This window comes from Vulpes lagopus, chromosome 5 (genome assembly GCF_018345385.1).
Source record: "Vulpes lagopus strain Blue_001 chromosome 5, ASM1834538v1, whole genome shotgun sequence".
In the NCBI taxonomy this organism is placed as follows: domain Eukaryota; kingdom Metazoa; phylum Chordata; class Mammalia; order Carnivora; family Canidae; genus Vulpes; species Vulpes lagopus.
The window spans coordinates 52522755-52535850 of NC_054828.1; the positions used below are offsets into that span (position 1 = coordinate 52522755).

At 42.4% G+C, this 13096-nt stretch overlaps 1 protein-coding gene across 2 annotated transcripts in view; it reads left to right on the forward strand.

The window, feature by feature from the left end:
* The first annotated feature begins 541 nt into the window (after positions 1-541).
* GMCL1 (germ cell-less 1, spermatogenesis associated) overlaps positions 542-13096 on the forward strand; it is a 51832-nt gene continuing 39277 nt past the window's right edge. The window contains exons 1-4 of one of the 2 annotated variants that reach the window (XM_041755690.1): positions 542-987; positions 7283-7406; positions 9592-9688; positions 10895-10992. In XM_041755690.1, coding sequence (XP_041611624.1) covers positions 719-987; positions 7283-7406; positions 9592-9688; positions 10895-10992 — 588 coding nt within the window. In that variant the 5' untranslated portion in view covers positions 542-718. The remainder of the gene's footprint in view (positions 988-7282; positions 7407-9591; positions 9689-10894; positions 10993-13096) is intronic. The other variant, XM_041755689.1, reaches the window with a different exon arrangement.

Sequence of the window (13096 nt, forward strand, 5' to 3'; positions counted from 1 at the left end):
ACGCCCCACGCTCCCCGCGAGGACCGCAGCCACGGAGGGCCGGGAACGCCCGCCCTCAGCGCCTAGGGCAGAAGCAGGCCGAGGCCCACCGCTCTGCGCAGTCGTCCTCCCCGGGAAGGCTCGGCAAACACCCGCCCGCGGGATCCGGCAAGGCGCCGGCTCCTGCAGGGGGGAGGACCCGGGGCAGGGCGGACCCCGCGCTGGAAGTCCCGGCCGCGCTGGAACCGGGCTGCGGGCAGGGATGCGCACGCCGAGGTCGGCCCGCAGGTCACGGCAGCCGGCGACCCGGGCCGCCCCCGCGGAGGCCCCGCCCCTCCCCGCCGAGGCCCCGCCCCTCCCCGCCGAGGCCCCGCCCCCGCCCGCGGCCGCTCCGGCGCAGGCTCCGCCCACCGCGCCCACGCCCTGGCCCCGCCCCTTCCGGGGGCTCGCCGCGCGCACGCGCCTTCCGGTCGGCGCTTTGTTGCGACAGCGAGGGGGCGGGGTGCTGCGGGCCCGGCGCGCCGCGCGGCTGGACGCGGCTCGACGCGGCTCGACGCGGCTGGACGCGGCTGGACGCGGCGGGCGGGGCGGAGGATGGAGGCGGCGGCGTCCGCGGCGACGGTTGGGGCCGCGCGTGAGGAGGCGGCGGCGTAGGCACCCGGCGGGCGGCCGGGCCATGGCGGGAGGCGGTCTCCGCCGCGCTCGCTGAGGGGCGCCGAGGGCCCGGGAGCCGCGGCCCATGGGCTCCCTGAGCAGCCGGGTGCTGCGCCGCCGCGGGCGAGCCCGGGCCCCGCCGGAGCCGGCTTCCGGGGCCGGGGGCGCGGCTCGCAGGCCGGACGCGGGCGGGGGCGGCGGCGGCGGGGCCGGGCACGGCTTCTGCTACTGTCCCGGCGGCCGCAAGCGCAAGCGGAGCGGCGGGGCCTTGTGCTACTGCCACCCGGACTCCGACACGGACGACGACGAGGACGAAGGCGACGAGCAGCAGCGGCTCCTCAACACGCCGCGCAGGTAGGTGCGTGGGGGCGGCGGGCGGCGGGCGGGGGCCGTGACCCCTGACCGTGACCCGTGACCTGCGGGCCGTGACCCCTGAACTGGGCCGTGACCCGGGGGCGCCGGGCCGAGCTTGCGCCTCCTGTCCGGGCGGGCGGCAGGAGAGCGCGTCCTCCTGCGTCCGGTCACCTTAAGGGGCACCCGTGCCGCCGCCCGCGGGTGTGGAGGGCAGTGGCGGGAGCCGCGGGGCGCCCTCCCGGCCGCGAGGGGGACGTTCACCGACGGGGACCCGGAACGCCAGCCCGCGCCGCAGCCGGCTCTGCCCAACCCCCCCCCCTTTTTTTTTTCTTCTTCTCAGAGTTGAAGAACAGGATGTTAATTGGTGAACTAGAAGATTAGAATGTAAAAAAAGAAAATTAGAATGTAGTTTACCCGTACAGTGTTTTCACGCAAAGCAACCCGGCTGAGTTTTTTTTTTTTTTTTTTTTGGTAAGATCGTCAGCGGGGGTCACAAATGTACTTTTTTTTTTTTTTAAATTTTTTATTTATTTATGATAGTGACAGAGAGAGAGTGAGAGAGAGATAGAGAGAAAGAGAGAGGCAGAGACACAGGCAGAGGGAGAAGCAGGCTCCATGCACCGGGAGCCCGACGTGGGATTCGATCCCGGGTCTCCAGGATCGCGCCCTGGGCCAAAGGCAGGCGCTAAACCGCTGTGCCACCCAGGGATCCCTTTTTTTTTTTTTTTTTTTTTTAATGAAACTTTAAAAAACTCAAGACCTCTGCTGTACTTAACACGAGTATGACGTATGCATCGTTAGATGAGAGGCTCACGGATACCCTCTGTCAATGGCTGGATGTCTAGAGGCCTTTCGTGCGGGCTCCTGCAGGGAGGCCTGTGTTTATTTACAAAAATGGGCACCCCCGCCCCCCACCTCGCACCGCCCCCCGCCCCGATGTCGAGTTTCCTTCTCTGGAGGGTTACCTGGTGGGCTGAGCTCAGACTCTGAGGTCTGGTCTGCATTCTGTGCTCACTAGCCTTATTTCCTCATAAGGAAGATGGAGATGCTAGTACTTGCATTTTACGGTTTGACAGGTATTAGATTGTGTATAATGAACAGTACCTAATGAGCGTGGCTTTTTTTTTTTTAAGATTTTATTTATTTATTCATGAGAGATACGGAGAAAGAGAGAGAGGCAGAGACACAGGCAGAGGGAGAAGCAGGCTCCCTGCGGGACTCGAGCCAGGGACCCTGGGGTCACACCCTGGGCTGAAGGTGGTGCTAAACTGCTGAGCCACAGCGCAACCGGGCCCGATGTTGAAGCACTCAGTAAATATTATGTCTCCTTGAAAACTTGGCCACCTTTATCATTACGCACTCTTTATCCCTGGTATTATTTCCATGATTACTTTCAGTAAGTATTAAAACATATATCTTTTCCATTGTTTCCTTTTTTACCTGTATCTTTATAATAGGTAGCTTGTAGAGAGCATATAGTTGGGTCTAGCCCCCCCCCTTTTTTTTTAATCCATTGGGATAATCTATGCCTTTTAACTATTATTTAGACCACTTATGTTTAATGTCATTGAAATCTATGTGTCAGGGTCCGATTAAAAGAAATTATGCAGTAATTTGAACAGGGAAAATTTAACACAACCATTGTTAACAAGTAATGGGGAATTAAGGACTGAAGGTAAACTACTAAGGAAAGAGATCTCTACAAATATACAGGAATAGAGGATATAAGGGTGCAATCACGACTTGGACTGAGACCGAATACCCAAGGAAGGAACAAATGTGGAATATAGCCATCTTTCCCAAACTGAAATTCAGATATTGGAGGTGGTGTGGCTGTAGCCCACACTAGACAGTAGAGAAGTTTGCTGAGATGTGGTAGGATAAGACGGGCGGGCAGGCAGCTGCGCACTGGGGTGCCAACACACTCACTTGGAGCCTATCGGGCCCACAAAGCCAAAAATATTTATTGTCCAGATCTTCACAGAAAAACTTTGCCAACCCCTGAACTACATGAGTGGACTAGAAAGTGTATAAAGCCGTATTACAAAATACATCGAGAATTTAGTATGTTTTATATCAGTAGAAGAGGCCTGGCTGTTTAGCCTAGCATGGATGAAGGGTGTAAAAAAATATTATGAAATTTAATAGAAATTTGTGTGTTGGCACCAGTCACGGTCCCTGAGGTTGTCAGATGTGCTCTCCCACCTCAGCCATCTACTCCATGAAGAGCTTTGGCTTCCAGGCCCACCTTCCACTCATTTAACGCCTTGACAGCTGCATCTTTTTACTTCTATGTCAACGTAACTATTAAAACTCAACTGTTCTGCAACCAGATCTTGGGTTTTGCTGTGTCTAGATTGTCATTAAATTTTGAGACCTAGTAGACAGTGTTTGTTATAACTATGTACATACCGTTCACTGGCAACAAGTAGTGTGCTAGGATTATATATTATACTTCCTGTGTGCGATGTCACAACTCGTTTTTCTGTTGAAGTTTTCTAACCTCACATTTAAGTGCAATCTTTTTTCTATATTCCACCAAGTGCTCAGAAGTCAAACCCTGTTTTCATTTTTATCTTATTGCATAGTTCCCTTTTTTTGTATTGCTTTTTTATTTTCCTAGAGTTTGACTCTCCCCTCCTCAACATTGGCAAAAGAATAATATTTCTTCATTATATATTCAGGCTTTTCTATCTTCCAAATGTATTTTCATGGTGTTCTCCTCTAAACCCAAGTCTTGCCCCCACCCTTCATCCTCCTATTCCTTTTTTTTTTTTTTTTAAGATTTTATTTACTTGTTCATGAGACACACACACACACACACACACAGACAGAGAGAGAGAGAGAGAGAAGGAGAGAGAGAAGCAGGCTCCACGCAGGAAGCCTGCTGCAGTACTTGATCCCAAGATGAAGGCAGACGCTCTAGCGCTGAGCCACCCAGGCGTCCCTCATCCTCTTATTCCATTCTGTATCCATCATTCTCCAGGTCTGCGCTTATCCAGGGACTTAATTTTACCACATCTCTAGGATTGTATCTAATTTTTCTGTAGCCTGTGTCTTTTTCTTTCTCACCCATTTTAGGGATCTGCATCCTCATGTATTTTCCTCAGAAAGGATGCAAAAGGAGGTAATTTGTGCTTGTCTAAATGTAAATTTAGCCTTTGACTTTGTTCATCCTTTGGCAGGGTATGGAAACCTAATCTAAAATAATTTCATATCCTTGATGATACAACTTCATTGTCTTCTAGCCTACAGTGTTGATGAGAAATAGGATGCTGGTCTAATTCTCTTTTCTTGGGACGCCCTCTCTCTGTGTGTCTCTCATGAATAGATAAATAAAATCTATTTAAAAAAATAATAATAATTATCTTTTCTTTTTAGGTGACCTTTTTTCCCTCTGGAAGTTTTGGAATTTTTTTCTTTGGTATTTTGGAATTTAACTAGAATGTGCTTAAGTGTAGGTTTTTTTTTTTTTTTTAAGATTTTATTTATTTATTCATGTGAGAGACAGAGGGAGAGAGAGAGGCGGAGACCCAGGCAGAGGGAGAAGCAGGCTCCATGCATGGAGCCCAACGCGGGACTCGATCCCGGGTCTCCAGGATCACGTCCTGGGCTGAAGATGGCGCTAAACCACTGAGCCACTGGGCTGCCCGTAAGTGCGGGTTTTTTAATGGCCTCAGTGCTTGGTTGACCTTACAATCTGGAGACTAGTTTGGAGACATTTTCTTCCAGGATTTCCTTTTTCCTATTATCTTTTTCTCTTTCTTGGACTCCTCTTAATCAGATTTTGGATTTCTTGGATTGTACCTGTTCCTTTTTTCTTTTTTTCCTTTCTAGGTGTTTTTTGCTTTAAGTTCTGGGAAGTTTCCTTAACTTTATCAGTCTGACTCTCGTTTGGCTTTGTAATTTCAGTAATCTGCTTTTTAGTCTCTAAGAGCTCTTTTTTCTCCTTGTTTCATCATAGTATCCTGTTGTTTTATAAATGTAATATTCTCTCAGATTTCTAGATACACCAGTTTTAGAGTGTTTTAAGTTCCCTTTTTCCTAAACTAATATATTTCTTCTGGTGCCAGTTTTTCTCTTTTCAATAGTCTTTAATCTCCCAATTCTCTCCATATTGGGTCATCCTTGGTTGTCTGCTTATATTTAAGAATGAATAACTGGTATGTGTATGTTTTAATAGAGTAAATAGATCTATTGCTACCAAGCCTTTGCTTTAGGAAGACTGACTACTGAATTGGATATGAGTGGAACATGCTTTGTTTTAGAGTAGAGGTTCCCAAACTTTTTTTGTTCACAGAACTCTTAGTGTCTCAGTAATATTTTTCATGGTACCTCTAGTCCTAAAGAAGTACCTCACAGTTAGGCTCAAACTACTGCTTAATAGTAGTAGATAGTATAGTACCTGAAAGATACTGCTGTGTTGTTTCCTTCCAATATAAAATACTCCACACGCATCCCTGAGTTTGCTGTGGTGCTCCAGGTGCTTAGACACATGGTTTGGGGACCATGATTCAGGGTGAATGGGTTAAGAGCTCACAAACTACAGATTCCTCAAATGCCAGAATGAGGATTGCTTTGTCCGGGGTGCCAACACCTACACTAAAGTCTTAGCTTTTCCTGATAGATTTGTCCTCTCCTTCCTAGAAGAGCCTTGGAACCTTTGTCTGAGTTATTTATATTCTGGCTATCTGTGTTCTGTATTCATACATGGTGGAAGAGGCCATTAGGGGAACGTATTTCCCCATTTTTAGCCTCTCTTTTGCCTTTTCTTCCCCTGAGACCTCCTCCCCTCAACCCACACAGGCTTCTGAAGGGCAGATGGGTTTCATCCTCCATCCTAGACCTTCACGATGTATTCCAGGTTGGGGCTTTTGCTGCTCTTTTGTGTTCCATTTCATTTTCTAACTTCCAGATCCATTGAATTCTCTCACCAGGTGATAAACCCATCCTTACTCTCTGCTGTTGTAGGCTTATTCCTTTCTGTGCTTTTAATCTTTTAATGTAATTTGGGGATGGTGCCATCAGGAACTAGAAACTATATTGTCCCATTTATTTCTCACAGTAACCCAATAAAGTGGTTATTATTCATATCCTCTTTACATCTAGGGTAACTGAGCTGTGGTGGAGCTGGGATTCAAACCCAAGTCTCTCCACCACCAAAGCATGTGCTCTTTTTACTATCTGTTGGGAAGACATGTCAAACACATTGGTTCAAGACATCATCTGAAATGATAGCTTCATTTTTCTTTGAAAGATTAAACATTTTAACTACCAAGAAAACTTGTCAGGATTGGCCAGGAATATGAAAAAGTATGCATTGGCCTTTGCCTACGGCTTTTCTTACTCATTGGACCATCTTGAACAATGATTATCAAACTTAAAAATATATACAATTCATCTTTTAAATGAGATCTTACGCAGAAATCCCCAAGATATCGGGGATCCCTAGGTGGCTCAGCGGTTTAGCGCCTGCCTTTGGGACAGGGCATGATCCTGGAGTCCTGGGATCGAGTTCCGCGTCGGGCTCCCTGCATGGAACCTGCTTCTCCCTCTGACTGTGTCTCTGCCCTCTCCCCCCGTGTCTCTCATGAATAAATAAATAAAATCTTTAAAAAAAAAAAAAAAGGAAATCCCCAAGATGTGATGCTGCTCTAGTTGAAGTTAGGTGAGGGTGTCGAGGGTTTACTTCTTAGCTCTTTCTTCTGGTGGCCCCGAAGACACTCTTCATTGAGCTTAGTTTTGAAAACCTTTGATGTAAGGCTGCAAACCATTTGTCTAACGGGGAAAAAAAGTTGTTTGACTAGTTTAAGGATAGTTTGGTACCAAAATAAGATTAAATGTAAATTACTCAAAAATTACTTGGGTAGGTAAAATTTTTACTCTTGTTCTCCATTTTGTAGTTGCATAGAAGTATCATTGCAGTTATATTGAGATCCTTCATAGTACTATTCTCTAAACAAGGAAGTCAGAAAAATCACTGTGCTGACTTACAGGTAATTCACTTAGTTCAACAATCACAAATTACAAAAAGGTGCACAGTGAAAGGTCACCTGTATATGATGTCCCATCTAGCCACTATTAACCCTTTTGGGAATAGAATACCCTAGAGATAACTACTATTAATTAGTTTCTTATGTACTGATGCAAATTTGCATATAATATTCCTCTGTCCTTTTACACAATGGACAAGTTGGCTCTGTTTAATAGAAATTGAACAACAAGAATATTTTGTTTTATGCAATATGAATAAAACATTCAGTAATACACATAATATTTGCATTTCTTTTAACAGGAAAAAATTAAAGAGTACATCCAAATATATTTACCAAACATTATTTTTGAATGGTGAAAATAGTGACATTAAGATTTGTGCTCTAGGAGAAGAGTGGAACTTACACAAAATATATTTATGTCAAGTAAGTATTTTTCTATTTCAGTAATCTAGGTAGTTATTTAAAAATAGCTCAAACTCTTTCAAGTCATGTTCTTTCTAATTGCATTTCACTACTTTGCATGGACAGTTGTTTAAGTCCTAACATCTCATTCCAAAGTCTTGTTTTATTAGAAATACAGCATACACTTAGTTTGGTCTAGAAAACAGATTTTGAATATTTATTGTCATACCAGCCCAGCAAATTTTTGTCATTACTTCAGTGAGGTTCTTGTATTGATGCCTTTTGTTGACAAAAGAGAAAAAAGGGGAAATTGCTGAATTTGTTTATTTGTATATAATTATTTAAATTGGATGCATTTAGCCGAAATGTTATTTGTAGTTATGGTTGAATATGAATGGGAAGTTTTGACACTTATTCTTTTCTTCTGGAAAATGCAGCTAAATTAAAGACCAGACGCAACAAATACAAACTAATTCATTCAGCTGATATACATATTTGGTTTGTGTGCTGAAAATATTACTATCTGCTACCTCATTTAATTTAAAGATTCAAAACTTTCAAAATGAAAGAGTCACTTTAATGGCTCAAATATTTTACTCATTTATTCTTTCATCAAATCTGTTCTTTCTTCAAATCATTGTTCTAGGCACTGGGAATAGAACAGTGGACAGTTCAGTTTTTTATCCTCTGGAGTTTATATTTTCTCCCTTCTTCACTGTTTGACAGTAATTACTGGTAAGACAGTATAGTACAAGATTTTCAGTACGAATATTTTAAAACGATAACGTTTTAATCATGGTTTTTATTTAATTTTTTTGAATAAATTTACTTTGGCTTGAAGTATATAGCCTGGGGAATATATCAGAACAGTGGTCTCAACTTGAGGCTAGGGTCCATGTCCTCTTTTTTTTAATCTGTGAAAGCAGTTTTGTGAATTTAAGGATGAGAATACCTCTCTGAAGGCTTTGCCTCTCGAGAGAAACTGTATTGATAATAGTGCAAGCCAAATGCTAAAATATAGTAAGACCTCTAAGGACAGAAACAATATTTTGTTTACTGCTGTATTCACAGTGCCTTATACATACAAGTATTCAGTAAAATTAGTCAATATCTGATCTATTCCAAAGTAATTCTAATTATGAGAGGTGCCATCTAGATTGTAACTAAAGACTTCATCTGTTCTGGTACCTTTCCAAGAATTTAAGTCCATTCTGGAATTTTCTGATTAGGGTAAAACTAAACTTTGGATTTATCTTAATTTCTGGGGAACGTCCCTTTAATGCTGACTCGGGACTGGTTTGGACCCTTTACAGCCACTAACACAGTAAGGATTCAACAGTATGAAGGTTCACTCCTTCTGAGTACGTGATTATGTATTCACCTTGTGTGTTGTCAGATGTTTATGAGAGTCTTAAATATGTGTTACAAAGCTTGAATTTAGGATGTCATTGAGAAGGAAAGCATATACAAGATGCAGAAATTGATTTAACTAAGTAAAAAACTTTTTTTTTTTTAAGATTTATTTATTTATTCATGAGAAACACACACACACACACAGAGAGAGAGAGAGAGAGAGAGGCAGAGACACAGGTAGAGGGAGAAGCAGGCTCCATGCAAGGAGCCGGATGTGGGACTCGATCCCCGGTCTCCAGGATCACACCCTGGGCCGCAGGTGTCACTAAACCACTGCACCACTGGGGCTGCCCACTAAGTAAAAAACTAATGTAAGTTTCAAATAGTAACATAGGGATTCAGTTCAGATAGTAATATGAGGGATCCCTGGGTGGCGCAGCAGTTTAGCGCCTGCCTTTGGCCCGGGGCGCGATCCTGGAGACCCGGGATCGAATCCCACGTCGGGCTCCCGGTGAATGGAGCCTGCTTCTCCCTCTGCCTATGTCTCTGCCTGTCTCTCTCTCTCTGTGTGACTATCATAAATAAATAAAAATTAAAAAAAAAATTAAAAAAAGATAGTAATATGAGAATTTGGTTTAGTTTTCATTAAATTAATGGTCAACAAAGTATTCTGACATACCTTAAGTGTCCTTAATTTCATTTTTCCTGTAGACATATTTAGCAATTCTTTTTCTCTTGAAATAATATGTATTCTTTTTGATTGAGCAGTTGTTTGGAATTAGGAATGGGAAAGTAATTTGGAAGAAACAAAGTACTGGATAATTGTGGTTTTTTTTTGTTTTGTTTTTTTAAGTCTGGCTACTTTTCTAGTATGTTCAGTGGTTCTTGGAAAGAATCCAGCATGAATATTATTGAACTGGAGATTCCTGACCAGAATATTGATATAGAAGGTAACCACCACCATAATTACTATTATGCAAAAATTATAACATAATCTTTTTTTTTCTTTTGGTAGAAAATAAATATTTTTTTCTAACCTTGTAGGCTAGGAAAAAAGCTCCATTTAATATGCCAGGGTGACAGTTTTGTGTTGATTTGCTCCATAGTTTTTATCAATTCTATTCTATCTGTCCCTAACCTACTTAGTCATGTAGGCCTTATCAGTTTGCTTACTTAAGCTTGTAAATATATCTGCCTGGGATATGGAAGCTGTAGGGTGAAGTATTCCCCATGTATGAAGACTTTCACGTAATCGGTGTTTTAGAGCTCCGAGTTCTTAGATGAGGAAGCTGAGGCTTACAGGATTTAGGGACTTATTTTAGGTTTTAGCAGTTTAGTGAACCTCAGTCGGCCTATAGTTTTTCTAATTACTGTTCCAGTGCTCATTCTCTGCTCCCCTCTTTATCCAAATGTTAAGTACCCAGTACTTAAAACAGAGGCAAAGAAAAAAGTTAAGGATATGTATAAACACATGCAAAAGTGGCAATAGAGAGAAGGAAGGATAGGCCTAAATAGCTGTGGTGGCTGGGGGAGAGTGTGGCATGGAGAGGACCTGGAGCTATTCCCCACTCCCCAGTAATGAAGCACTGAAAGCACTAGGGTTAAGAGTATCATGGGGTCTGTGTACTTAATGATTGGTCTACTCAGGGTATCTTTATAAAACTTTTCCAAGGGTGTCTTTTTTTTTTTTTTTTTTTTTTTTAAGATTTTATTTATTCATGAGAGACCTAGAGAGAGAGGCAGAGACACAAGCAGAGGGAGAAGCAGGCTCCCAGTGGGGAGCCTGATGTGGGACTCAATCCCAGGACCCTGGGATCATGACCTGAGCCAAAGGCAGATGCTTATCTACTGAGCCACCCAGGTGTCCCTCCAAGGGTGTCTTAATTCTGATTAATATCTTAATCTCTGTCAAGATTAGATACAGAAGAATCCAGCTCTGTTAGGTAGAATAAATGGAAATTTGTAACAGTTATTAAATTAGCACCATTAATCAATAACCCTTACTAACATTTTAATTATTGATACTTCTCTTATCCTTTTATGTACATCCTAAATTTATATGTATGTCTTAGAGTATGAAGATGATCATTGTTGTTATTTTAGTAATTTATAGATACTGTTCTTATTTCATTCCCTATGTCTACTTTTGTTTTCAGCACTACAGGTTGCATTTGGGTCACTATATCGCGATGATGTCTTAATAAAGCCCAGTCGAGTTATTGCCATTTTGGCAGCAGCTTGTATGTTGCAGTTGGTGAGTATGCACATTATTCAAAGAAAGGATCACAGTTGGACCTTTGTTTCAAAGTATTTATTCTAAAAACAAAAATAAAGCTTAGCTTTTTAGTTTTTAGAATAAAATGAAATGTGTAAATATGTCATTTGTGATAAGTCATTTAAAATGCTTAACCATAAAAAAGAAAATACTAATAAAATAAAATGCTTAACCAAAACCGATTTATTATAGCTAAGGGGGTCATCATGTCTGTGTAAGATGAATGCAAGCAATTTCAGTGTAGGATATCTTAGAATTACTATAATGTGGTTAGAATTTACTTGTCTAAGTCCATTTACAGATTTCTGTTCATTAATGATTTAACTGTTATCAAGCAGATCACTTAACGATTACTGATTCATATGGGTCATGGGTTTGAAAAGCATTGAGTGCTTTGTCAGCTTTTTCTTAATTTTGAAATTGTTGTGGTAAACCACACAAATATATAAAATCCATTGGTAGAATGACAGATTTGTTCTTTCAAAAGAAGTATATTGAGCAATGTGTCAAACTAGACATAGGAATCCAAAGGTAAATTAAGACCTAGTTCCAACCTTTAGGGAACTCACAATATAATGTGTGTGTGGGGGAAAAAAAAAATATATATATATATATATATATATATATATATATATATAAAATGTGTGTGTGGGACCCAGTAATAAAAAACTGTCTGGTTTTATAGGTATGGTAATAAACATCCTGTAGGATTTAGCAGATGAACAGAGGGAGTGGTCAGTTCAATTTGGTGGTGCAGAAGAGGAAGTTGAATCATGAAGACTGAAAATGTATTTATCTTGCAAAGAAAGAAGAGCGGAAGGAAGCTTTTTATACAGATGTAAGATGTGAAACAGTGGAGGATCAGGGAATCTGAGTGGGACATGGCTCTAGCACAGAGATAAGCACATATAAGCTCTTTAGCTTACACAGTGTATAAGAAAGGTTGTAGAGAAGGCAGCAAGGCCAGATTGTGAAAATCCCTCTATACCTTTTAAGAAGTTTTGATTTTGTATGTAGGTACTTTTGGAAGATTTTTTAAGAAACATTAATATATTGGGCATTTTATTTTATTTTTATTTTATAGTAATGATTTATAGATACAACACCAAAGGCATGAGCCATGAAAGAAATAACTGATAAACTGGTCTTCATTAAAATTAAAAACTTCTGTGGGACGCCTCGGTGGCTCAGTTGATTAAGCGTTGGCCTTTGGCTCAGGTCATGATCCCGGGGTCCTGGAATTGAGCCCTGTATCGCTCCCTGCTGAGCAGGGGAGCCTGTTTCTCCCTCTGCCCCTCCCCCTGCTTGTGCTCTCTCACTCTCTCTCTGTGTCAAATAAAATCTTTAAAGAGGGACACCTGGGTGGCTCAGTGGTTGAGCATCTGCCTTTGGCTCAGGGCATGATCCCAGAGTCCTAGGATCGAGCCCCACATCAGGCTTCCTGTATGGAGCCTCTTCTCTCTGCCTGTGTCTCTGCCTTTCTCTTTATGTCTCTCATGAATAAATAAAATCTTTAAAAAAAGATAAATAAACAACAACAACAAAAAATAGATAAAAGTAAAATTTTTAAAGAAAAAAATTTACTTATTTGAGAGAGAGTGTGCATGTGAGTGGGAGATAGGGCTGAGGGAGAGAATCCTCAAGCAGACTTGCTGATGAGCTCAGAGCCTCATGTCCAGCTTGATTGTATGACTCGTGAGGCCATGACCCGAAACGAAACAAAAGTTGGATGCCCAACCGACTGTGCCACCCATGTGCCCCCTTTAGGAAGATAATGATCAGAGGAAAGACAGTTATGTTTTAGAAAGAATACTTCAGAAATCATGTGAAGGATGTATTGAAGAAAAGGTGAGTAATCTTACTGCAGTAGTCCAAGTGAGGGTCTAAGGTTGGGCAGTAGTGATAAGCATGGAGAGTAAAAACTGGATCACAGAAAGATTAATCGGGGATAATCCACTGGACTTGGTGACAGACAAGATATTAAGAGGAAAGCGGAAGGAGCTAGAGGGGGGCGGGTAGTCTCAAATGACTTCCAGGTAAGTTTAAAAATCCTAACGGAGTCAGTACTTTATTTTGATCTTTA